The sequence below is a fragment of the Aspergillus karnatakaensis genome (genome assembly GCF_047715665.1).
Source record: "Aspergillus karnatakaensis strain CBS 102800 unplaced genomic scaffold BJY04scaffold_83, whole genome shotgun sequence".
Taxonomy (NCBI): Eukaryota; Fungi; Ascomycota; class Eurotiomycetes; order Eurotiales; family Aspergillaceae; genus Aspergillus; species Aspergillus karnatakaensis.
Window position 1 is genome coordinate 22,003 of NW_027395795.1, and position 23,933 is coordinate 45,935.

At 52.9% G+C, this 23,933-nt stretch overlaps 13 protein-coding genes across 13 annotated transcripts; 8 read left to right on the forward strand and 5 right to left on the reverse strand.

Moving 5' to 3' along the window:
* Positions 1-802: 802 nt before the first annotated feature.
* BJY04DRAFT_202113 (uncharacterized protein) lies at positions 803-2,296 on the forward strand. The gene has a single exon (XM_073713152.1). The coding sequence runs from the start codon at positions 1,163-1,165 to the stop codon at positions 2,183-2,185; it is 1,023 nt and encodes a 340-aa protein (XP_073565198.1). The 5' UTR covers positions 803-1,162; the 3' UTR covers positions 2,186-2,296.
* A 711-nt stretch (positions 2,297-3,007) lies between these two features.
* Positions 3,008-4,723, forward strand: BJY04DRAFT_232662 (FAD-binding oxidoreductase; the record flags this gene model as incomplete). The annotated part of the gene is made up of 2 exons (XM_073719784.1): positions 3,008-3,292; positions 3,344-4,723. The coding sequence occupies 2 exons, from the start codon at positions 3,008-3,010 to the stop codon at positions 4,601-4,603; spliced, it is 1,545 nt and encodes a 514-aa protein (XP_073565199.1). The 3' UTR covers positions 4,604-4,723.
* Positions 4,719-6,114, reverse strand: BJY04DRAFT_224051 (FAD binding domain-containing protein; the record flags this gene model as incomplete). Its single annotated transcript, XM_073717850.1, has 3 exons — positions 4,719-5,058; positions 5,118-5,938; positions 5,992-6,114. The coding sequence occupies 3 exons, from the start codon at positions 6,112-6,114 to the stop codon at positions 4,719-4,721; spliced, it is 1,284 nt and encodes a 427-aa protein (XP_073565200.1).
* A 186-nt stretch (positions 6,115-6,300) lies between these two features.
* Positions 6,301-7,883, reverse strand: BJY04DRAFT_224052 (transcription factor domain-containing protein; the record flags this gene model as incomplete). Its single annotated transcript, XM_073717851.1, has 3 exons — positions 6,301-7,430; positions 7,504-7,808; positions 7,864-7,883. 3 exons carry the CDS (start codon positions 7,881-7,883, stop codon positions 6,301-6,303), a joined length of 1,455 nt encoding a protein of 484 aa, XP_073565201.1.
* Positions 7,884-9,242: 1,359 nt separating this feature from the next.
* BJY04DRAFT_224053 (cupin domain-containing protein) lies at positions 9,243-10,076 on the forward strand (the record flags this gene model as incomplete). The annotated part of the gene is made up of 4 exons (XM_073717852.1): positions 9,243-9,439; positions 9,494-9,619; positions 9,690-9,977; positions 10,037-10,076. 4 exons carry the CDS (start codon positions 9,243-9,245, stop codon positions 10,074-10,076), a joined length of 651 nt encoding a protein of 216 aa, XP_073565202.1.
* A 306-nt stretch (positions 10,077-10,382) lies between these two features.
* BJY04DRAFT_232666 (NAD(P)-binding protein) lies at positions 10,383-11,550 on the forward strand (the record flags this gene model as incomplete). Its single annotated transcript, XM_073719785.1, has 2 exons — positions 10,383-11,118; positions 11,183-11,550. The coding sequence occupies 2 exons, from the start codon at positions 10,383-10,385 to the stop codon at positions 11,476-11,478; spliced, it is 1,032 nt and encodes a 343-aa protein (XP_073565203.1). The 3' UTR covers positions 11,479-11,550.
* Positions 11,551-12,006: 456 nt separating this feature from the next.
* Positions 12,007-13,044, reverse strand: BJY04DRAFT_232668 (uncharacterized protein; the record flags this gene model as incomplete). Its single annotated transcript, XM_073719786.1, has 4 exons — positions 12,970-13,044; positions 12,655-12,923; positions 12,266-12,582; positions 12,007-12,197 (listed from the first exon to the last, which is right to left on the reverse strand). Exons 1-4 carry the CDS (start codon positions 13,009-13,011, stop codon positions 12,007-12,009), a joined length of 819 nt encoding a protein of 272 aa, XP_073565204.1. The 5' UTR covers positions 13,012-13,044.
* A 468-nt stretch (positions 13,045-13,512) lies between these two features.
* Positions 13,513-15,006, forward strand: BJY04DRAFT_232670 (uncharacterized protein; the record flags this gene model as incomplete). The annotated part of the gene is made up of 6 exons (XM_073719787.1): positions 13,513-13,722; positions 13,777-14,291; positions 14,331-14,396; positions 14,443-14,582; positions 14,656-14,794; positions 14,832-15,006. 6 exons carry the CDS (start codon positions 13,513-13,515, stop codon positions 15,004-15,006), a joined length of 1,245 nt encoding a protein of 414 aa, XP_073565205.1.
* Positions 15,007-15,478: 472 nt separating this feature from the next.
* On the forward strand, positions 15,479-16,014 carry BJY04DRAFT_224057 (uncharacterized protein; the record flags this gene model as incomplete). The annotated part of the gene is made up of 2 exons (XM_073717853.1): positions 15,479-15,664; positions 15,730-16,014. 2 exons carry the CDS (start codon positions 15,479-15,481, stop codon positions 16,012-16,014), a joined length of 471 nt encoding a protein of 156 aa, XP_073565206.1.
* A 225-nt stretch (positions 16,015-16,239) lies between these two features.
* On the reverse strand, positions 16,240-17,271 carry BJY04DRAFT_224058 (4-hydroxybenzoate octaprenyltransferase; the record flags this gene model as incomplete). Its single annotated transcript, XM_073717854.1, has 1 exon — positions 16,240-17,271. The coding sequence occupies one exon, from the start codon at positions 17,269-17,271 to the stop codon at positions 16,240-16,242; it is 1,032 nt and encodes a 343-aa protein (XP_073565207.1).
* Positions 17,272-18,130: 859 nt separating this feature from the next.
* Positions 18,131-20,256, reverse strand: BJY04DRAFT_164624 (aromatic amino acid ammonia-lyase). The gene has a single exon (XM_073709098.1). It carries the CDS (start codon positions 20,075-20,077, stop codon positions 18,179-18,181), a length of 1,899 nt encoding a protein of 632 aa, XP_073565208.1. The 5' UTR covers positions 20,078-20,256; the 3' UTR covers positions 18,131-18,178.
* A 741-nt stretch (positions 20,257-20,997) lies between these two features.
* On the forward strand, positions 20,998-22,887 carry BJY04DRAFT_164650 (cytochrome P450). The gene is made up of 2 exons (XM_073709100.1): positions 20,998-22,450; positions 22,515-22,887. Exons 1-2 carry the CDS (start codon positions 21,278-21,280, stop codon positions 22,665-22,667), a joined length of 1,326 nt encoding a protein of 441 aa, XP_073565209.1. The 5' UTR covers positions 20,998-21,277; the 3' UTR covers positions 22,668-22,887.
* On the forward strand, positions 22,749-23,556 carry BJY04DRAFT_164627 (DUF4267 domain-containing protein). Its single transcript, XM_073709099.1, has 2 exons — positions 22,749-23,026; positions 23,097-23,556. The coding sequence occupies exon 2, from the start codon at positions 23,108-23,110 to the stop codon at positions 23,504-23,506; it is 399 nt and encodes a 132-aa protein (XP_073565210.1). The 5' UTR covers positions 22,749-23,026; positions 23,097-23,107; the 3' UTR covers positions 23,507-23,556.
* The last annotated feature ends 377 nt before the right edge of the window (positions 23,557-23,933 follow it).

Below are 23,933 nucleotides of genomic sequence, written 5' to 3' on the forward strand. Positions count from 1 at the left end.
CGCTGCTGCTTCAGACTCCCTAGGCTTTCTCGCAGACGCGGAGAGAAATCAAAAAGCTGTGATACCCAACTTTGATACAGCAAGAGCGTTCCATCGCTGGTGCCAGTCACTCGACGGCAGAAGAAGAACAGAGTCGGGGTCCCAGGGTGGTCAGCCTGAAGGCGTAAGATTAGACGTGCGGCGAGTACACTTTTGCCGGTCCCAGAAGGGGCTCGCAACCAGAGTATATCAGCGTCTCCATTGTGCCATCGCTGATATTGCGATGCTGCCCATAGCCACTCGCAGGTGCCAGGAGTAAGGGATTTGAGGTGTCTGCTAAGGTCAGAAGAACCTCCGGGGTCGTGAGTTGACCGAAGCCATGCTCTGAGGTGGGCTATACGCCGATCAGACGTGGAGGGATCAGCAGGTGAATTTTCCGGGATCACGAAGTTCTCATCGCCGGACATTAATGTGAGGATATGAGAATAACAAAAAGTGGAATACCTAAAGGAGATAGGGGGGAGGTCTGCTGCAACAACGCATGTCAGTGTGGACTTGAGAGAGACCAGCCTCATCGACAGTGAGTCAAGGGTAGGAGCCAAGAGTCGGCTAAGTGAGCTTACGGTTTAGCGCTTCTCTCTGGCATTGGATCCTTCAAGATTGCTACAAGGGATTTGAGATAGAGAGCTCAGCCTGCCGGACTTCGGGGTTCCGATGTATCTGCAGAATAGGTATACCATATCCGGAGCACTGTCAGCTTATATACCGTCCATCCCCCTGGTATCGAGATCAAGGTTTCCTCGTATCATACACAATGGGTTCAGTCGAGTACAGAGAGATCCCCCAGCTCACACCACTGGAACGAATTGCACCCAAAGGCTATGTCCGATACATATTCCCCTTCCAGCTGGGAAACAATTACGAGATCGAGACTGTTACTCAAATTCTTCAAACCGGCTACGAGACACTCGCACGCTTAATACCCGAAGTGGCCTGCGAGTGTATCCCCGACGCCGACACACCCCAGAAAGGCGTGGTGAAGTATCGCAGAATAGAAGGAGAGGATGCCACAAAAATAGCCATCAAGGATCTCCGCGATTCCTTTCCATACACTTTCGATCAGCTAAAAGCCAAATTCTTCCCCGTATCACACTTTACCGCATCGACATTCTGCGCGGGAGGGATGTGGCCAGCTCCTGGAGAGAGAGTCCGCACTTCCATCGCTCAGCTGACCTTCATCCCCGGAGGCCTAGTTCTGGGCTGGAACCTCCTGCATCTAAGTGGCGACGGCACATCATGGTATATCTGGATGCAAATCTGGGCAGACGCCTGTCGTCGTGCGCAAGGGTTCGAGGGCTCGCCCTTGACTTTCCCTTCGGAAATGTGGGATGACCGAGAGCGAGTGAGGATGACATCTGTTGGCAAGGTCGGCAATATTGAAGATCACCCAGAGTGGACGATTCTCCCTGTGGCACCGACAGCACCGCCACCGAAGATGATGTCTCCTAACCACCGAGGACAAATCTTCTATTTCTCCCAGGAGGCCTTACAGGCTCTGAAAGAGGAGGCTGCTCCTGTTAATGCCACTATACCTCATAGCCAGCATTGGGTTTCTACAAACGATGCACTCTCCGCACTGCTCTGGCGAACTGTCATGGCAGTTCAGAATCCGATCGACACGTTAGAGGGCGACCCTATCTCAGTCTTTAACATCTCAATCGACGGGCGACGCCGAACGAGCACTAAGATCCATCCGCAGGCGCTCGGTTGTTTCCTCGAATACATTGCAGTCTCCGCACCTATTCGACAAATCCTGTCCTCCCTCAGCCTCGCGGATCTAGCAATCATGATCCGCCATGGTGTTCTGGGCGCTGATGATAGTTGGACAGATGATACGATCGCTCTTGTGGAGAGGCTTGACGATGTTAACAAACTGGTTGCCACTGCTTTTCTTGACGTCCCGGGGTTCAACTGCATGCAGACTTCGTGGTCGACATTTAATCTGTACAGTGTTGAGTGGGGGGCTGTGCTTGGACACAGGATTGAGGCTATTCGGACGCCGCATGATGGTATTGCTCATGGCATTCAGGTCGTGCTTCCAAAGCTGCCGGATGGTGGATTAGAGGTTCTTGTTGGTGTCGAGAGTAGTTGTCTGGATGCGCTCTTGAATGAACCTTTCTTCAGGAGGTTTGCTGCTGCTAGATAGGCGATCTGAGCCCTAGTGCTTTATTACAGTATCCAGATTTTTATTAGCTATATCCTTAGACAGCCCTTGCAAGTCCCGATGGACAGGTACCTCGGCTGGATATACTGACTGGAATTAAAATCGCAAGGGTGATTTGGATTTCCTCATCAAATAAAAGGTACGAGCTCTCAACAGGCTATAATAGCCTCTCAGCTGAGCATGAACCTGCAGAGATACCCCTTTTCCAAGTCGACAAATCAAGCGTTACATCGCATATAGGCAATGACCGAGAACAGAGAGGCAGGTACAAAACAAATGGAGACACAGAACGGAACGCGAGACAACCCCTGTAGACACTAAGCGCTAACCATGCACTGTAACCTTAGAATGTGGGAAATGGCAAGAGTGAGAAACACTAACACAGGATAGTACTAGGCGATGGCTATACGCATTCACTCTGAGCTGTTCTCCTCGGAGAAGCACACGTTGACACGCCCGAAGATCTGGTAACCGCCAGGAGTAGCTAAGAATAGCAGATCTCTCGGGTCTTTTTGCCTGTACAGATGTGCTGAACAAGCCCTCAATGTCCACTCTTCAGCCGCGTTCATCGCATAGTATTCTGGTCAGCCTAATTGCTAGTATTCGCTAATCCAGCTCAGAAGTATCGTGGCTATGGCGAAGGATCCCGTTGCTATTCGAGTCTCACTCTCGAGGCAAGATATACGGCCATGTATTTAAGAGATAGGCGACACCTCGAAACCCAGTGTAGAGTTTGTTCAACTCGCTCTCAATTGGCCACTTTTCCGAAACCTTGAACATCGATCACCAAGGCAGCATTCACCAATGAGGACCCCTGTGTTTTCTATAGCCTACTGCTTCGGCCTCCTCTGGACCCTGGCCGCCGGCGCCAGCATCCCCCGATACTTCGAAACACACGCAACCACGCGCCGTGACCTGACAAGCTCACAGGTCCAACAGGAGCTCGGCGCACAGCTCTCACCCAAGACCCAAATCTTCTGGCCGCAGGACGACCGCTTCGATGAGCTCACCTCGCGATGGACGGACTTCTCCAAGCCCACCGTTCAAGTTGTCATCCAACCCGGGCGTGAATCCGACGTTGCCAAGATTGTAAGCGCACTCTATGAACCACGCTCATTGACATACTAACCCTGATGCTAGGTCAAATACTGCAACGCAAACAGCATCGACTTCCTCGCCATAAACGGCGGACACGGCCTCGCGTCAAGCCTATCCACATTCAACGGCATCCAAATCAGCCTGCGCCAACTCGACCAAATCACCATCCAGCCGAGCCGCAAAACCGCCTGGTTCGGCGGAGGAACCATCGTCGGCCCCGTCATCAACTACCTCTGGGACAAGGGCTACGTGACCACCACCGGCGGCTGCGAGTGCGTCGGGATGCTCGGCGCGGGCCTCGGCGGCGGCCACGGCCGGTACGAAGGTCTCTACGGGATGATCAGCGACAATATCCTGCAGCTAAACGTCGTTCTCGGCGACGGGTCAACCATCCGGGTCAGCAAAACAAGCCACCCCGACCTGCTATGGGGCATGAAAGGCGCCGGGCACAATTTCGGGATCGTCACGAGCTACGAGATGAATATTTTCCCTCGCGGGGTAGATACATGGCACTATCATAACTATGTCTGGCGCGGGGAGCAGCTGGAGGATGTTTTCGAGGCGTTGAATACGTTTCATGGGAATGGGTCCACGCCGGTCAAGATGGCGTTTAATGCTGGGAGTTTTCTGATGAACACTACAGTTACGAACGAGGAGCCGGTGATCTTTTGGACATTTGCGTATCGGGGATCTGCAAAGGAGGCTGAAAAACATCTCGGTCCGTTTAATGCTATTGAAGCGGCTTCGGAGGAAAGTGGCGACGTGCCGTACTCACTTATCCCCGCTGCGCAAGGAACAGCCTTCTCCTCGCCCATCTGCCAGCACGGCAACGTGCACAGTACATCTACAGCAGGCCTGCAGGTCTACAATCTCACCGCTGAGCGTCTGATTTACGAGGGCTTCAAGCGGCGCGTAGCCGAGTACCCAGGCCTCGCAGCGGGAACCACGATCATGCACGAGGGGTACTCGACGCAAGGGGTTGAGGCTGTTGACCCTGGTAGCTCGGCGTATCCGTTCCGCGAAGACAGGCATCTGAATCTCTTTGATGCGATTGTGCCGGCTGGCGATGACGGGAGTCTGCAGGAGGTTGCGTGGGCTTGGGCTGCTGAGGTGCGGGATCAATGGAATGACGGGCAGGCAGAGCGGACTGTCAATGCGTATGTGAATTATGCGTCGGGCTTTGAGACGCTAGAGGAGCGGTATGGCCATGAGAGCTGGCGGGTGGAGAGGCTGAGGGAGTTGAAGGAGAAGTATGACCCTGAGAATAGGTTCCGGTTTTATAATCCTATTGTTGTGGAGTGAGCAGTGATGGAATACATGGCGACAGAGGATATAGTTGGGTCTTTCAGCATGGTTTACAATTAGCTTACACGTACAGAGAAGCAAACATGCCCTAGGAATGTTGACTATGGGTATCCTAAAGCCTCCCACTCTCATACAATTCTCTCCCAGTCCCCAAAGCCTCTTTCCAGGCCTCCCTCCCACTTTCAAACGCATCATACCCCCAGATCCACTCAAACAGCCTATAGTCCGCACCGGCCCGAAGCCTCGCATCGCGCTCCCTCTGCTCAAAGCCATCTGGAAACGCAAACATCGCCTTCTGATCCAAAGTGCGGTGCCGGACCTGCGAAGCCCGTGGTTTCCTCACCTGCTCGAATACCCTCAGAGCATCAGGAATCTGCTCACGAGTCACCCCCTGGCTGAAGATTCCGCCCAAGACGCCCGCATCTTCAAAGGCCTGTGCCGCGCCTTGCGCCCTAATACAATCTAGTCAGAAAAAATGCCAGAGACAAGCCAGAAACAGACACAGACTCACAAACAAGGCAATATCGCATGCGCCGCATCCCCAATAACCGCAAACCTCCCCCGACCATGCCTCCAACCCCCCAGCTCATGGATCTGAAACAACGTCCACTTCATACAAACCGCGCCCTCCACACCAATAAGCTCATGCAACACCGGATCCCAGTTCGAAATCTTGCTCCTAAACTCCTCGATCCCCGCCTTCTGCGGCCCATACATCACCTTGCCATCCCCACCAGTACTCCCCTCCGCATAAACAAGCACAATATTCAGCACCCCCTCCTGAATCGGGTAAGCAACGACATGCCCGCCGGCCCCCATCCAGAAATTCACACTCGACCGACTGACCAACTCCCACGAGCGATCCCCCTTCTTGATCCCCGCCGTCGGCACAGAAACCCGATACACCACGTCCCCGGGGCTATAGGGTGGGTCAGGACGACCAAGGAGTAACCCCCTACACCGTGATCTCTCGCCGTCGGCACCGAGGATCAGGTCTCCGGATAGCACCTCGCCGGTAGAGAGCCGGAGGCTGGGCGTGTTGAAATCAATGTCTTGGACTTCGCTGCTGAGCTTGAGGGTTATGTCGACTCCGTCTTGCTCCGCGCCGGTGAGCAGAGCACGGAGGAGATCTGCGCGGTGGATGACGATGTAGGGGAATTCGCTGGTTAGGGCTGGGTGGGAGACCGGCGGGGATGCAGAGAGGACGTCGCCGCGGTAGGATCGGAAGGCGCCGTATTCGGGTTTGTCGCCGGCGGCGAGGACGGAGGGGAAGACGCCCCAGTGTTGGAGGAGGCGGGTTGCGTTGGGGGAGAGCTGGATGCCGGCGCCGATCTATGGGGGTTAGGGCGGGAGAGACAGAGTAGACGAGGCAATGATGTACTCACTTCCTGGAGCTTGGAGCTGCGTTCGAAGACGGTGACTTTGTGGCCGGCTTGGGCGAGGGCGAGGGCAGATGCGAGGCCGCTGAGACCGCAGCCGACGATGAGGATTGAGAGGGGGTCGGGCATGGTTGAGAATAGAGTGGACTTGGATTGCTGTACGGGAAAGGACGGGGTGTTGGGGGTTATTAAAGGATTCAATGCAGGCTAGAGTAGGTAATAGGCCACCTGCATTGGCCGGGTCCAGTCAGTTTCGACCGGCTCTATTCTCTCATAGTGAGGTCTACATGTTCACATTCCGGTCTTTCTATACAGTCATACGAAAATCGGAACTATCGAGCATTGACTCATGACCGAAGTCATCCTCTCGCAATAACTAAGTCTAAGGCTTTTTCCACCCGCCAGGTCGTCTTGTGCCCAGATGGCCTCGAGGATCCTCCTACAGTAGTTCAACGACTGCGAATGAGTAGAGCTCTTCTCTGTTCTGGAGATAGCATCCAGCACGACCGCCCGCTGCTCATCAGTCTGCGCCTCACAGCCGATAACATAAATAGGAAACTGCTGTCTACAAGAGCTGAGTAAAGACAAGACGGAAAAGCCTTTGCCGATGTGCTGTTGCGTTCTCAGCGGTTGATCCAGGAGGCTTGGGAAGCACCGATTGAAGAAAATCAAGATGGCGAGTTGGTACAGCTGCAGTAGCTGATTGAACTCGTCGGGTGGATGGTGGCTTGTATCCGGGACGTCTGGCATTGATAGACTTCTGATTCTCCAGTCTAAGATCTCCAGGAAGGACTTATGATCATCCATGCTGGTGACGGTAGTTGGATGACCGTTTGCTCTTCTGGCGCTAGACACAGCATCACAGACTTGAGATAGTAGACTCAGCAAAGAGTAAACAGGCAGCGGAAGGCTCGATAGCTCTGAAGTGAAGAAGTCATTTCGAAACGATGGGAGCCGTTCTAATGCCCCCTCTCGCTTTCGGAGCAGTATAGCAAACTTTGCAAGAACACTGTGGTAATGCACCCAGTCCAGCAGGACGGCAAAGTCTGCTCCAAATTCCTCGTATAACTGGCTTACTGAGAACGCGTGTAGCATTGTCATAGCCCCTCCGAGATGAAAGGTCCATTGGCCGGCCGTGCAGGACGACTGGTGGATCTCGTATGCACAGAGCAGCATCTCCGTCGCGATATGCTGGATGCTTGCCATCGCTCCAAGACTTGCGCCGGCTAGCCCTTTTGCTAGACTGCCCAGCGCAGCAACCTTCAACTCCAACGACTGCGCCTGTAGACCGTAGCGATGGAGGGAGGAGAAAGCTAGCAGTGCATGCAGAACTGCCGTGCTTGTCGTGGTTGTATCCGCCTGCAGTGCTAGGTGGATCAGGATGTTTGCCAGGGAAGGGGCGTCGTGACCAAACGTTGCAAGGGACTTGGATGCTACACAGCTGACTACATATGGTGCACAAGAAAGCAGTCAGCATTCATTTCGACAATTACGATATGGTTATGGTATACAACGTACAGTACTGTAACAGGTCCGAGTCAAGTGCCTGCAGCTTTGATGGGCTCCAGGAGACCGGGACGCTAAGCAAGGAGACATTTCGGACTAGCGGCGAGCCTGTCAAACGATAATGCAGCTCTATATCCCAATGCGAGGTGTGGATAAACCTGGCATTTGATACCTGGCCCGGGGACGGCGGAGCCGAGTTGCAGACAACAGCACGACGGCGGTCATCAGAACGCGGCCAGGACAGCCGAAGCCCATACTCCTGATGCTTCCGGTTAGGCCGAGGGCAACTTGTACATCTCTTTTTCGTCTTGGCGCGACTGGTTCTAGTGGTATAGTCTGGAATGTTGAGTTAGGGGCTCGTATTCTGCTTACTTTGTTGATCCCTGGGTCATACCTTGACATCTCGTACACCCGACTGCTGGCACTGACAGTGACAGTGACCTCGAGTGCATGGGCATTTGATTGGTCTACCTGGTGGCTCCCTAATATATGGACAACGCAGTAGAGCTCCTAGATGAAGAACTGTCGTAATCAATCAGTGGACTGGCCCTATATCTATAAAGTTGCCTTTTCTACAGATGGAGCCCCATATTGCATTATCCCGGTAAGCACGTCACGGAGACTATCAGCTCGCAATTGAGACATTGGATCTTTGTCGAGAAGAACCCCTGTTCGACTTTCGAGATAGGCTATCTGTCCTGCAAGATACCCTAGATTCATCATCTCCTCGGAGCATGATTCGCTGAGCTTCTTCGCGCTGAGAGTTGCTAACGTGTGCGTATCATGGTGATGTCTCGCCTGAAATTGCTGCGATCTGAATTGGCCCGCGAGGTTTCAGGCATGGTCAACTAGGTAAGAAAAGAGCTGGTAATGTACAGCCTCGTGCGGGGATTCATATATTCGACGCAGGTAAGCGTGACAAAGCACACCGAGGCAACTAACCCCTGCATGTTCAACGAGCTAGCGGGTATAACGCCGCCCCTCACTGGAGTAGAACGAGACAAGCCGGGCCATGGCGTACAGGACCCGTGAAGGGCAACAGACGAATCACGACCTTACGCTTCCGTAAGCCATGTTCTCAAGCCTTGCCGAGCCTCTGATCACTCATCAAACATGAGGATTACCTCGGAGTCCCTATATTCCCGCAGTGGCGTGCGGAAGTGCCGCTCTGCCGTTTTTAGGCGACCAGTACAGATAGCCTTTAGGTTGCATGTGGCTGTTGCAACGTATTAGGCACAGCTCATGCAGGGCAACAGTGACCGCTTGCGATGATATGAGACTCATGAGTCACCCGTGCCTGCAGGGCAGCTACTTAGTCCATGGCAGCTGAACTCGCTTAGACGAGAGGCTGCACTAGGCCAGGCCTGCTATGATCGACCCCCCTGTCGGTTCGAGCCGTGTCATAGCGCCCGCTTCTTCATGTTGTATCCACGCTTATCTATTCGTTCGAGCGGTCTCTTCATCTGCTGCAATTCAGAGAGTAGGACCTTCTTGGCAGCCTTCGAGGTGAAACAATTCTAGCCCCAATGCTACTCACGCGGCCTGGTGAATCCGAGGCGTATTGATCGCGTCGCCTACCTATTAACTGTAGAAAAACAAATATGTGGGCAAAGTGTAACCTAAACAGCTCAAACAACACAGACCCCGTCATGGAACTACCGAGACATTATCCGTCCTCTATGCCATATAGCCAGCTTGTAGCCGTAGATTGGATATACGTTATTCGCCACTCCTTCTGAATCTTCTGCAAAATGGCGTGGGCGTGGCAGCAGTGGCTCTCGCCGCGACCGCAGCAGCGCACAAAAAACAACACCCAGTCATCATTCCCCCACCTTGGCGACGCAGCGCTGTACGAGCCTCTGTCAAGGGCTGATGGGACATGGTATGTCAGGGAGACGCACAATATAGAGAATCCTCTTGTCCGTGCTGGGCTTACTGGACCCCCGCTGTAAGTGAGGACAGTCAAATCACAATACTCGAGGGGTCTAATTCCTGAAACCAGACACATACATCGCTTACAGAACGAATACTTCAAAGTCGAGCAGGGCACACTGGGTGTAGTCAAGAACGGGGTGGAATATGCAGTCAGCAAGGACGATGGAGTCTTCCATATACCCGCTGGCACGCGGTAAGTGCATGATAGACTTTCTGTATATCTTCTGCGCAATAAGCTGACAGAATACCGCTCTCACTTGCAGCCATCGATTTTGGTCACACAAGTCAGGCACGGAAACGCTCGTCTTCAATGTCTGGCTGGATCCTTGCACTGAGGTTGACCATATTCTGGACGTGAACTTCCTGCGCAACCTTTCGGGCTATGTAGACGATTGTCTTAAAAATGGTCTAAAACCATCTCTTCTTCAAATCATTCTCTTCTCTGATAATGCGTCATCTCTCTTGTGTCCGCCAATGCTAAACTGGATGCCGACCTGGTTGCTGATTCCGGTACACCGTGCGCTTGCGCTGTGGGCGGAGGCGGTATTAGGGTAAGCTTATTTGGTCTTCTATTTTCTATGCTGAAAATGCTAATACTTGTGAAATCCAGTTATGAGAAGTCGTATCCCGAGTATACGAGAGATTCATGAATCGCTCATGTCAGAAACACTGTGCGAGTAGATATAGCATCAATCCAACAGTTCCAAGTCAGCAGGGGCAGTTATCAAGTGTCTATGCAAAGCGAAGGTGAAGAGCAAACCATTGTAGCGGACTGCAGGTCATAAATCTAAATGTTTCTCCGAATTGTTCAATCCTGGGTCTCGGGTACCGGATCCGATGGATGATACAGACCCGAGGCAGGCCATGTAGAGACAAGTGAACTATTATATCTAAGTAATCCATCTGCTGCATTCCTCTTCTCTTTCAACTCACTTTCCACCCCGACTCCAACCACCATGTCTCTCCCAACCGAACAGTTCGTCATCCCCCAAGGCTCGACAATCCTCATCACCGGAGCCAACGGCTTCATAGCATCCCACATCGCAGACCAATTCCTCAATCTCGGCTACAAAGTGCGAGGGACGACCCGAAATCTCGCCAAAAATGCCTGGCTCACCAACCTCTGCACAAAGAAATACGGCCCCGAAAGGTTCGAGCTGGTATCCGTCCCGGACATGACGACTCCAGACGCATTCCTCGCCGCCGTCAAGGGCGTCTCCGCCGTCATCCACGCAGCCTCCATCTTCACCCTCGACCCAAACCCCAACAATGTGATCCCGGGGAGTATAGCCGGAACGGTGAACGCCCTGGAAGCAGCCGCTCAGGAACCAAGCGTGAAGCGCTTCGTGCTGACCTCTTCGTCCAACGCGGCGCTGTTCTCAAAACCGAACCACCCGGTGACGATCACAGTGGACTCGTGGAATGACGAGGCGGTCGAGCTGGCATATCGCGAGCCTCCGTATGAGCCGGCGCGTGCACTCCCCGTCTACGCAGCTAGTAAAGTGCTCTCGGAAAAGGAGGCCTGGAAGTTCGTGGCGGAGAGAAAACCGGGCTTTATTCTCAACGCCGTCCTGCCTAATATCAATTACGGTGCGAGCCTTGATGTCGTGAACCAAGGCCACCCGTCAACATCGGGTCTAGTTTCGGCGCTCTTTAGGGGAGATACGAAGTTTCTAGGCGGCATTACACCACGTACGCACCACAGAAGAACAGTAACTCCACCGCGTGAGGGAAACTCAAGCTAACTAACTCCTAGAATACTTCGTCGACGTCCAAGACACCGCCTTACTGCACGTCGCGGCAGCAATTCACCCCGGTGTAACATCCGAGCGTATTTTTGCCTTTGCAGAGCCCGTGAACGCAGACCGGGTTCTCGCGATCCTCCGGAGCTTATACCCCGGTCGAACATTCCCTGCGGACTTCGATGCAAATGAGGACGTGAGCGAGATTGTGCCGAGGCAGCGAGCGGAGGCCTTGCTGCGGAGTATGGGGCAGGACGGGTGGACGAGTTTGGAGGAGAGTGTTAGGCGGAATACAGAGGATCTGGCGTAAGAACAGAATAAGTGTGGGGGTTGGTTGCCCTAGCTATCCCTAGTCTTATCCTATACCATGCAATGTAACGTCGATTCCACGGTAGAGGCAACTTGGTAGATAAGCTCATGTTTGCGTGGCTATCTTTTTAGATCGACCTTGTGCTTTTCTTGCAGGTTGTGGGTCTAGACCGTGGACATTAACTCTACCGGGGCTAAGTAGATGCATCCCTGCATATATCAGCCATGTACGGAGTAATATGTTCCGTGACAGAATAGGCGGACCGATTTCGAAAAGGGAGTCTTGTGCTCTAGTAGATAAAATAGTGTGGGCCTCATCTTCTAACCGCCGAATTGATGATTATGAGGCCGTCTCGTGGGGGATTTTCCGCCTTGTTAGGTAACTTAGCGCATGGAGACGATGTACCGCACTACGATAGCCACCATACGACACCGTAGCTCCTCAAGATTACATGTTAAAAGATGTTTAGCAATGAGGGAATAGATAATTCCGTTTCGTCAAATCTTTCTATGCAAATACGTTCTCAGATTACACCCACTGCTTGTTTCCTAGATGCGAGATAAACGCACCGCCATACCCGCCCTCAATACTAGCCCTCTCCCACACCCCTCTAACAAGCCGCACAGATTCCTCAGGGGTAATCGGGCCCTTGAAGTCCGGCGCGTAGCTCGCAAGCTTGCCGGCAAATCCACCAAGGACTTGCAGTTCTTCTGGGGTGGCTGGATGTCTACATCAACAAAATTGTTCCATCCGCAGACAGTACCATTGCATAAAGGGGTAAACGTACCATCAACATACCGACCAACCTCCACCAACCCAGGACTAATACTCAAGAACAACACCCCTTCCTTCTTATACTGGGCGTTGAACTTAGCCACAATGACATTCAGTGCTGCCTTTGAGGCTGCGTATAACGCGCCAACATCAACCTCGACATCGTTGGTTAGATCGAGGTCTGCAAGCCCGGTGGAAAGCGCAATGACCTTTTTCACTTTACCTTTGAGAACGAGCGGGAGGAAGAGGTTGAAGAGGTGGATGTTGCCGACGACGTTGGTTTGGAGGAGCTCTTGCGACACGGCGTCGATTTGGTCGGGCTTGTCGCTTCTATTCGAAGATGTTATCAGTCACCGAGTGTTGAATATAGCCTTGAACAATAGTATCATGGAGGAAACATACAATGCACCGATAGGTCCGTAGGCATCCAAGCTAGACACGAGTGCTCCATTTGCGACGAGGTAGTCGACGCCGCGGTCGCCCACAATCTCGGTCGTTTCGGCAGCTGCTTGCTTCAGAGTTGCGTACCCCGTGAGGTCTGCATGGAGGATGTGCACATTGGGACGGTTGCCTAGCTCTGTGGATATTTTCTTCTCGGTCGCGGCTTTGTCGCGGACTAGACCGACGACGAGGTTCTCCTGGTCTTCGGAAATCTGCTTGAGGAACTCGAACTGGGGAGGTCAGTAAAAGGTGGCTTGTTCGAAAGGGTAGGCTCACGCCGATTCCTTTGGAGACGCCCGTGATCACGTATACGGACATCTTGGTTAGAAGGAACTGTTGTTTTGGAGAATGTAATACTTGTAGAGGTCAGTCCCTTGGGTTCGAGCGAGGCGCACACGAATATAGCATGTTGCTTCTATCTTGCCCTGCACGCAAAAGCCTACCACGACTTGCCTCAAATACCCGTTGACGCAAGACATGCAGGACGGCCCTGGGTGGGCTTGACTGTCGTTTTGGCTGTTACGCATGGGTCATTAAAGTAAGCAGGGGTTGTATCTTAGTGCAATTTGTACGTACTGATAGCCCAGGCTACCACGCACATGGTCAGAGACTGTGGCCTAGGGTCTTGTGGCTGAGCACAGCAGGAATCTGTTCCCCAGCTGAATCTCAGCAAGCTGAGAGGATGTATGCATAGTCAACACTTGCAAGATGAACATAGCAAGTAAGAAAGATCAACCAGCAACGTGACCGCGAACTGACAGCCTGGCCAACAACAAACACAAGCCTCCAACAGTCAACATGCAGCCACAACATCAAGACATGCTCCCCTGGGCTGATACTTTCTTCTCCGGCAATCCTCCCAGCTTCGCCGACCAGCTCGAGCAAGTTCCGAACTTTGGGAACTTCTCACCGGATACAAACAAGTGGTATTTGGGACAACTAGTCGACAAGAGTAGACCGATAGATGCAACCAGGATCCAAGTCCTCTGGCTCCGAATGAATGGCCGAAAGGATCTCGTAGCTAAGGTGGTATGTCTCCAAGACATTCTCGTTGCACTGTAGATCAAACTGATAGCCTGCAAGTTCCCGGACTACACTCCTGGCCAGGCCGCTCAGCAACTGCGACGCCTACATTTTTCAGAGTCGCAAATTCGGTCTCTAAAAGGAGATGCGCAGCTCGAGTTCGACAGTTTCTATCGGGAAGCGAGGGCATACAGTCACATTGAACGGTTCTGTCCGGCTAGCGAGCAGATTTACTTCCCTCGATATCACGGAGTTCTCACAGACCTAGAGAGATCGAGATTTCCTTCGGGCTACGTTCATCCCCGAGCAGTCGTACTCGAAGCCATCAAGCCAGGATTGCGCTCTCGACGGATACTAGCCGCTGACGGCAACCGCAGGCCCGACTCGTTCCAACCGGACATTCCAATGAGCAGTTTCGAACGGGAATGGTACTGGTCTCTACAATGCGATCGGCTTCGTCGCCTTGCAGCCTTACATAGCATCGGCATCACCCATGGAGATGTGCATGATCATCATTTCCGACTCCCCGGTGATTCCCACGATACAGTCCTCTACGACTTTTCGGCATCATACACGTTTACTCCTTGACAGCCTTTTAGATTGAACTGCGGAAGGCCCCGACCGTTGAAAAGGGTTTCAGACGGTGAAAGGCAGCGTGTCGAACTCCAAGTCCAAACAAGGTATGCAATCGATTCAGCTGGAAATCCGTGACTGAATTTCGATCAGGGTTGAAAAACGAGATTTTCGCACCTATCTCGTTGAATCAGCGAAAGAATGCGAGACGGACGATGCGCTCTACCGGTCACTGGATGAAAAGGAGGAATTGCTAGAGGCTATTATTCTGAAAGTCTGGACTCGTCCCGACTGTGAGTTGGACGCATATCTTCCCTTCCTACCTATTTAACTGACTGTGCTAGCCTTTTCCATGCCCTCGCTGAGTTCCGTCTTTCCCTTTTCTGGAGGAAATCCGTCCCGAGGATGACTCGACCTGGCATATCCGTAGAGGCCGCCTGCTGGACTGCTATGAAGCGGCTTGGGCGTCTTTCCTTTCTGATGAGCCTAGTCTGTCGATAATTGCGTTTCATAGAGGCTGACTTTCAGTCTGACGAGGCAAGTCCCTGTTACTATCTCCTCTGCCTGGTCCCTCGGGAATGGGATGCCTTATTGCGACAAGATGCTGCGGCGAAAGAGTCAACTGGGCACGACAGATTGCGACAATGTTGCTTGCGCTTGATCTCATCTGAGGGGCCCGTCACTATTCTTAAGAGGCTGGAGTTCTTCTCAGAATAAGTTAGTTCAGAACAAGCTAGATCAAGTTGCAGTTTCTTTCGTACAATTTTCTAAAGAATCATTAGCGGACGTGTTCTGCTCGAGATACAAGCTGTCAGGTGTATGTACTACCACTTGCCTTGAATCGCCTCTGATGCAAGACTTGCATTATACGGTACAAAACCCATGCGTAAGAATAGCGCGGGGTCTCCACTGCTTGTAGCATAGTACGAGCGGGGCGATAACGCATTGTAATACTGTTGGAGTAAGCAGGGGTTTGATAGCCTACGCTGCAATTCATATGGTCAGCAAAGAAGTTGTGACCTATGCTCTGTGTGGCTAAACACCATGCAGGCAGGCAGGGATCTTCTTCAGCTGAGTGAAGACACTGCCAAACTGGCCGCGCACTACATCTTCGGTCTTTGATTTTCTCTATTATTCCTTCGATCATTGACTCTTCTTCTATATCGACTTCAACTTGCATTCGGCCAAAATGGCGCTCGAAGAAGTCATAACACCTATCCAGAAACCCACTTCAGGCCGAACAATCAAGTACACAGTGGAATATCACCGCAAGGAAGGCGTGTCCAAGGAGGACTTCATGCGATGGTTCACTAGCCATTTCCTGCCGGGAGTCATCCCTATCCTCCAAAGCCACGGCATCATGAAATACACATTGGTAGGTAACTTGACTACAAAGCATCCTATGGAGTGAAATTCTCACTAACGCTCGCTATCATGTAGCAAAAGACAGATCTCGACGTCAGGGCACTGCCGGGCGGGGGCTGGAAAGTCAATGACTGTGATATCGTCTTGGAGTACTGGCTGAGTGACTCGAAGAGCGTAAAGACTCTGTCTTCAGTTCCGAAATGGGTTTCCGCAACCCTCGAGGGGGGCGATGACTGGCTTGATACGTCCAGGTCGACCGTTCGCATTGGTTTTGATGAGATCACGTACTTGGAGTACGGGAGTTTGAAGAACGGAGCAGCATATAAGCGAAGGAGCAGAGTCAGTGCTGGCTTCGAATGACTGCTTGTTTTCCCAGTCTGAATGTAGACACCTAGGGTCCATCACCGTCCATATACACAGGTTCTCTTATTTTATAACTTCATGGTTCCTGGGTCCGTGGACATATCACTCTAATGACAATGCCTATATGGACGCGTATACTAGCCTTTCTATTCTCCCTTCTATGGAACCATTCTTCATCTTTCCCATTAGCAACCACAGCTCGTTAGATCCCACTGAATCTATCTAATAACCATACTTCTTGACAAAGAAATCGGCAAAAAGCCCCGCGCAAACGGCAGTCCCAACATAGCCACTCCCGGGCCCAAACGCCCAAGCACAACTCTCTCCATCTTCCAAGTCCACAACCCAAATCATCCTCGCCAACGTAACCGCCGTCCCAGCACAAGAAACCGCATAATACGCCTCCCCAAACCCAGCCAACTGGCCCGTCAAAACCAAAAGATAAACCTGCACCGCCGCCGCAACACAACACGCCGGCTTCGTCCCCTTCCTCCCCAACCGCACAGCAAGCCCCTTCACCCCAGCCTTCAAATCATCCACATAATCCTGATGCGCATAGATCGTATCAAAGATAACCGTCCAGATAATCCCAGCCCCATACAGCGCCGCCGCAGCCCGAAACAGCGGGTCTTGCGCGACCTGCACCGCACGGTCCAAGAGCGGGAGATCGGACGAGGGATCCAGCAGCGGCGCCACGGGATCCTTGCCCACCATCGCCGTAACCAGAAACAGAGCATACGAAAGCCCAAACCCCAGCTCAACCTGCGGGTAGTTCGTGCAGCGCTTCAAGAACGGGTAGATGAACAGCAGCACCGTGTCGATCGTCGCATGCACCAGCGTTGACTCGCCAAAGGGAAGCAGGATCCACGCGCCGATGGCAGTGAGGAATGCCGTGAAGAGGTGCGCCTGGAGTGTGCTTACTGCCCCGCGTGGGATCGGGCGCACGCGGCATCTTGCGACCTGCCGGTCGAAATCTTGGTCGAGGTTGTCGTTCCAGGTGCAGGTGATGCCGCGGAAGACGGTAGTCCAGACCCAGAGGTGGGCGGCTAGGAGGGCGAGGTCTTTAGCTTCGAGATCGTGGGAGAAGGGCGGGATGTTGATGGCGAAGCCGATGCCGATGAGGTAGTGCCAGTAGAAGGCCCAGAAGCCGGCTTGCCGGTCGAGGCGCATGAGTTCGGCGTAGGGGACCCATGGGTCGGGGATGAAGGGGAAGAGGCCGTGGGTTGGTTTGGTGTAGCCTTTGGTTGAAGTCATGGCTGTAAGAGAAGGGTGCGGAATGTGTACAATGGCCAGCGAGGTCGGAGAGAGTAAAATCTGCTACTAGATGCTCAAAATGGCCCTACGACACCCGTACCGTCCAATATATCCTTCTTATTTACTACGGGGTATTCTAAAGACGCAACTTGAACTGCCGATAATAGCATCCGAGGCATACAGCGCGAAACAGTACAGGCACGAGTCCAATTCCCGTTTAGAGCCTGTTTCATCTCACGTACATGATGGCCCGAACAATCACTATACTGTTAGGTATAGTATCCAATAGTCTTCCCTATCAGCAAGATTGAAGCCTATCGTGCTTAGATATATTACATACGGTCTCGACTCCATACTTGCCATACGGAGTGATCTCCGTCTCACCTGCATGGTCATAGTGCACCGGGATCAGCCGCAGTTCGCGATAAGCCGCATTCTGTGCTATAATAGACCGCTTAGGAAGTCCATCAAGGCCCTTCCCATGCGTAAATGACCGGGTAAGGAACTCGATGTAAGACAGTAACATTGGCTGTGATTCGCTGCTGCACTGATCCTTTGGAAATCCGAGCCTGAATGATTATCTCGTCCGCGGAGAATAATCTCAGTTTCCCTTGCGGGACGGGCCGCCTGAGCCTGCTTGGATTGCTGCAGACAATTCCCGTTGGGGATTTCATTGCATATACTCTATAGCCTAAGCGCTCAGCTCTACTAGCCTATCGGTATTAGCTACCCTCGGGGTTCAGCTGCGCTTTGTGGTTGCATTCGGCTACGATACTTTACTGGTTGGGATGCTACGTAGCAATATACATTCGAGATTCATTGGTGGAATTTATCTCCATGGAGGTTACTCGCAATAATAGCTCTATATTTCTTGTCTATCTATATCTTGTAATACCCTGGTCGATATTCAGCAGGTTCCATTCGGAGTGCACTGCCCCTCTACGTCTTGAAGACAATCCAGAACAACCTCGTACAACCGTCCCGACCGAATAGACTTATAGACCCGCGTATTGTAAAGCCCTACGCTCGGCGTCACACCATCGGCCGTCACAGCTTCAGCCGAGGCGAGGTGCGCTTCACCCAAGAACGGAATACCTAGGTCCTTGCGAATAAAGTGATACATGCGCCGGGAACCAATGCCAATATATGGCGTCGCGTCAGGCACAGTATTGCCATCTCGTCCCTCAATCTCAATAGCGCGCAAGTCCAGCGCTTGACAGACAGCCAGGAGATGCGCCGAGGCAATCTGCGAGAGCACATCCACCGCCTCAAGCGTATACCGCGCAGACACGAGCGCCAGGGAGTTGAGTGCCTGGTTACCCATCTCGGCTGTCTGGACGTGGGTTCCGACAGGGTTAGCCAGGAAGCCTAGCTCCGAGGTAAGGGCAGCAATGACGACGTCGAGACCTTTGAAGAGGAACGAGTCGTTGGGGTCGTCGGAGCACAGATTCGGTGGCAGCCCCCAGCTAGTCGCGGGATTTATCATCTCGGTGCACTGCGTGAAGAGCATGCGGCCGATAGTCTGCAGGCCCTGGCGCAGTTTCTCGACTGCGGATGTGACGGCCCGGGCTTGAAAGTTGCCCCCGTGGAGGACGCGGTTCGCCTCCGTGTCGATTAGCGGGTTGTCGGTTACTGAGTTCAGTTCTATGGTTAGCTGGTCAGAGGCGAGGCTGAAGTCCTCTAGAACTGGGCCAATCCACTGGCTAGCTGTGCGGAGTGAGTAGCGGTCTTGCCGTAGCGTCGCGATGTTCCGGCTGTCGTGTCGGTTCAGAAGTTTCGAGCCGGTGAGGAATGCTTTGATGTTTCGCGCACTGTCCACCTGGCCGGGGTGTGGTCGGACTCGCGCGATGAAAGGCTCGAAACTTTCGTCGCTACCCCGTAGTGCCTCCACGCTCATGGCCGTCAGCAACTGAGACAGCGCCGCAAGGTGGAGGGACTCGTGAGCTGCGAGAGCCGCCACACCAGCCGAAACGGCTGTGCCGTTGACAATAGCGAGACCCTCTTTCGCGTGCAGAGTTATGGGCTCTATGCCAGCTTGAGATAGCGCGACGTCGGCTCTCGTCACTCTTCTACCTCCTTCGATATCTCGGGGTCCGCTGAATGCCGTAGCAGATGTTTTGCCCTGCATTACGGCGCCGATCCACGCGAGCGCACTGAGGTCCCCCGAGGCCGAGATACTCCCGCGGACTGGTATGCGCGGCACAACGTCCTTATTCAAGAGCTGCTGCAGAGACTCTGCAATATCAACACGGATTCCTGATGCGCCGCCCGCAAGTGAGTTCAGGCGGATAAGCATCGACGCCCGAGACCATGACTCCGGCATGCAGGTAGCAGCGAGGGGATCGTTGAGCGGGAGAGAACCTCTCACTGAATGGTTTTGCTGCTTATGGTGTCCGTTGGTTGTGCCATTTCCATTGCTGGCATGGGCCGCGCCGTTGCTCTGGTGTGAATGCCCATTGCTAGTAGGTGTCAGCTGCTGCTGGCCATCCGAGATGATGCCGCACGTCAGGTGGCTAATAAGACTTTGTTGGACTTTCTCCACGTCGTTGGACCTTGCGTCAGCGCTGCCTCCGAAGCCCGTGTTGACGCCGTAGATGACTTCTCCTTGGGCGATTTTCTTCGGAATGATCTTGCTGCATGATTCAATCGCGTCAATCGATTCCGGAGTGAGTTCAACTTGCGCTAGGTGTCTGGAGACGGCCACAACATCGGCTATCGTGAGGTCTGCTCCACTAACTGCCACTGAGGAGGAAGAGCGCCGCTGCGCTAGAACTAACTCTGTGAACGTGCGTGCTGGAGTCGGCATGGTGATCTAGTGCCGAGGGGCGTGTTCAGTAACTGGATTGTGAAGAAATTCCTTGGGTCTTTGGAGTCTATGACAGTGACTGTTGGGACTTGTAGATAGAATTCCAACGTACCAAAGGCTCCCCGTAGCTTTATTGCCATCGACGGTCGCACCCGGGTATAAGGTAGGGAAGATATAATCCCTGCTACTTCAAACACAGATCACATCTGACTAGGGCTGGGTTCATCGCTTATGCAAGTCCCTCAGGTAGACACGTCAGTACTCAGCCGCCTTTTGTCAGTTCAGGGGCTTTCCGTAAGCCTCGGGAGTTGAATCCTTGTACGAAACAGAACACGCTCCGCAATGGACTTCCAACAGTTTACGGATGAGCGCAATGGCGCTTTCGGGGATGTGCTCGTTGGGTAATACATACCAGCAGAAGGTCCAGCCGGTGAGATAACGCTTCTGCAAGTGAGATGAGACATCTGCGGCGTAGAAAGTTTGGTTCCTTGTCTTGGAGAGATAATATGGGACCGGGTAAGAGCCCGATAGTTACCTCAACTTTCCCGTAGCGTACCACATGCATAATCCTAGTAATGCTCTTTAACTCATTCGGGGGCTTGACGCACGGCCGAGGTCTCCAGACCCATCTGGCCCTCATAGGACACCCAAACGGCTCGGTCTTATCTGCAGGATAGAGCAAGACGACTCTACACCAAGTGGACTTTCTGCGAACGTAAGCTTCTACTTTGCATCTGGTAGTCAGTAGTCAGCGCTGACTATCCAGAGGCCCAAGCGGTATCCTGTTCATAGGAGATTTCCTGCTCTTTCTTCGTCTTCCTCTGCTACCAGCAGCAACAGGACCGGGCACCTCAAGTCTTTCGTGCCTCTTGATCGTTACTTCGCCAGTATGTTTGGAAGCGACAACCCATACTACCCCTACCTGGGGCTCTTTCTTTTGCTTTGCGGCGCCGGCGCAGCTCTCATTCAGTTCCTAAAACCGACCGACTTAAAGTCATCGCATGGCAAAAGAAGATGGGCAATGCCGCCCGGTCCATTGGGTGTACCGGTGATGGGAAACCTGCTTCAGATGATGGAAGCCCGACGCGGAGGGGCGCTGTTGTTCAACAAGTGGGTGAGTATTAACCTCGTCGAACATGACAGTGTCTTGCAGCTAATCCAGGCAACCCACAGCTGACCTCGCTTATCCCGTACGGTGAAATGGTAACACTGCACATGGGATCCAAGACGTGGGTTGTGCTCAACTCCGACCGCGCCGTTTCGGAAATCATCGCCAAGCGAGGCAAGATCACCAACGAGCGACCCCATATGCCTGTCGCGAGCGATCTGGTCAGCAACGGAAAGCGCACAGTGATAAGACAGGAAGAGGAATGGCGGGAGGGCCGCCGCGTGATGCATCAATTGCTCAGTGGCTCGAACCTCAAAGTATACGCCGCGATGCAGGAGCTTGAAAGCGTGGATATGCTGCGGCGGTATCTGCGAGAGCCTAACTTGTGGTTTGCGCACAACTTCCGATACGCCACTTCTGTGCTATACCGGATTGTTATGGGCTATCCGCTCAACAAAACCAGAGCGCAATTGGACGCCTATCAGAGGGTCACGATCGAATTCGTCACGTCCATCAACCGGAGCTATGTGGATTTCTTCCCGAGTCTAAGCAGGCTTCCTCACGCCCTCCAGCCCTGGCGGGGTTTCTGGGCAAAGATGGGCGCATTCCATCGCAGCATCTTCCAGGAATGGTGGAGGCCCATCGAAACCGCCGTAAGTAACGGGTCTGCACCGCCTTCGTTCGTCCGTGACGTTCTTCTCCACCCGGACACGAGGTACTCGGGAGATGATGAGGAAGCGATGTACCTGGCTACGTCCGTGATGGCGGCCGGCGGCGACAACACAAGAATGACAATCAATGTGTTCATCATGGCCATGGCCACCCGCCCCGAGGTGCAGTTACGGGCTCGCGAGGAGGTCGATCGAGTATGCACAAGTGGTGACTCGCTCCGGCTTCCTCAGATGTCCGATCTGGATTCAATGCCCTACGTCGCCGCCATGATTAAAGAGGTATTACGTTGGCGACCGACCGTCCCCATCGTTCCACCTCATCAGTTGACGGAGGACCTGGATTTCGATGGGTACTTCATTCCCGCCGGCACAACCTTTCTGATTAATTCGATCGGGCTATCGAGCGAGTTCGATAATGCACACGAATTTCAGCCCGAGCGCTGGATTGCCGGCTTAGAGGGTGGAGAGGAGAAGAAGATTCCTAATTTCTGGGGATTTGGAGGCGGCCGTCGAATCTGCGTTGGCTGGAAGGTCGCGGAACAGGCACTGTTTATTGCATTCTCCCGGCTCTTGTATTGCTTTGAGTTGACTCCGGTTCGTTGATCGCCGCTCTTTCTTTGTTCTGGATCGATGAGCTGACCATGGCTGCGTTATTCAGAATGGACGGATTGATGACACGAGACTGAACCACCAAGCTCTCAACGAGCCATTTCCGGTGAAGGCCACCGTTCGCAGTGCCGCACATGCATTGCTGATCGAAGAGGAAGCTTCCAAGTACGAAGCTTCGTTCTCAACATTTGGGGCCAGGTGAAGGTCGGAAGGAAGGAACGATCGCGCCAGCCAAGTGACAAAGAGACCTCTTGATCCTCCTCAGTAACTAGTGAATATCTCCGTAGATAATAACTGGCCAAGAGATGTTGCGACGGAGATTAGTTTAAGGCCAGGATGTTCGCAGGCAACAGAGAGGGAGAGAGTCTTGGCGGCTTGCCTAAATCTTGTCTTCACGCCTTGACAGCAAGAGACTTGACGCGTCTATAAAGTAGCCCTTCTTGCTCGTCCTCAAAATACTCAATCATCAACAGCTTCTCTCGATTGTTTGACGCGTCTCTCAAGCAATTTCCGGTCCGGAGTGTTCATCTTGTCGCATTGTTACATTGAATCAGAATTCAGGTGAGAATAGACTAAGAGTACCCTCTCTCCACGCTAAGAGGTGGAGCTGACAATGGACCCTCTTCTCCAGATAGTTAAGCCATGCCAGCCCTCTCTCAATCCACAGCCCTTGCCGTCGTGGCAACAGCCTTCGCAACAATCCCCATCGGCTTCGGTATCAATGCCTTCGTCAATCCTGCCAGCGCCCTCTCCTTCTTCGAGTTCGAGCTCCCATCGAACGAGAATGATCGGAAGATGGTGGAAAGCTTGATGGTGGTATACGGCGCGAGAGACATCTTCATAGGACTAGCAACCTATGCCGCTGCTTTGGTGGGCTCCAGGAAGGCCGTCGGGTGGAATCTGATCTTGGTCGGCGCTCTAGCTGGCGTCGATGGTTATGTTTGCTGGACTCATGGGAAGGGAGAGTGGACGCATTGGAGCTATGCGCCTGTTGTTACTGCTATTGGAGCGTTGCTGCTGGGTGTATTTGACCGTCCATGATGTTGTTGCTTTGTGCTTGATGAGTTCTGGAGATTTGTCGCCTGTTTCTATCCATTCAACATTAGAATCAACAAGAGCTCACAGACATGTTGGTCGCACCTCATATTTTGGTGCAGAATGCTAGACTGGGTCGACTTTTGGAGGTGTAGACAAAATATATATACAGTCCTAGAGCGAACAAAAGAGACCAGCCAGCAGCATCACCTGATGTGTAGGGGGAATGGCCTGGTAGCTGCGACACGGCTCGAGAACACTCATCATTGATTCAATAAGTCAATGTTTTGTCTCCAGGTGAAGCTGTTGGGTTCCAAGGCAACTTGGGTGTGATTGAGGCACGTGATGTGACGGCACCTGCCTCCAGTTCTCTTCCACTGGCCCTTTCCCACTCCCTTGATCATCAGCTGGTGCTCCTGTCCCCCGACTCCCT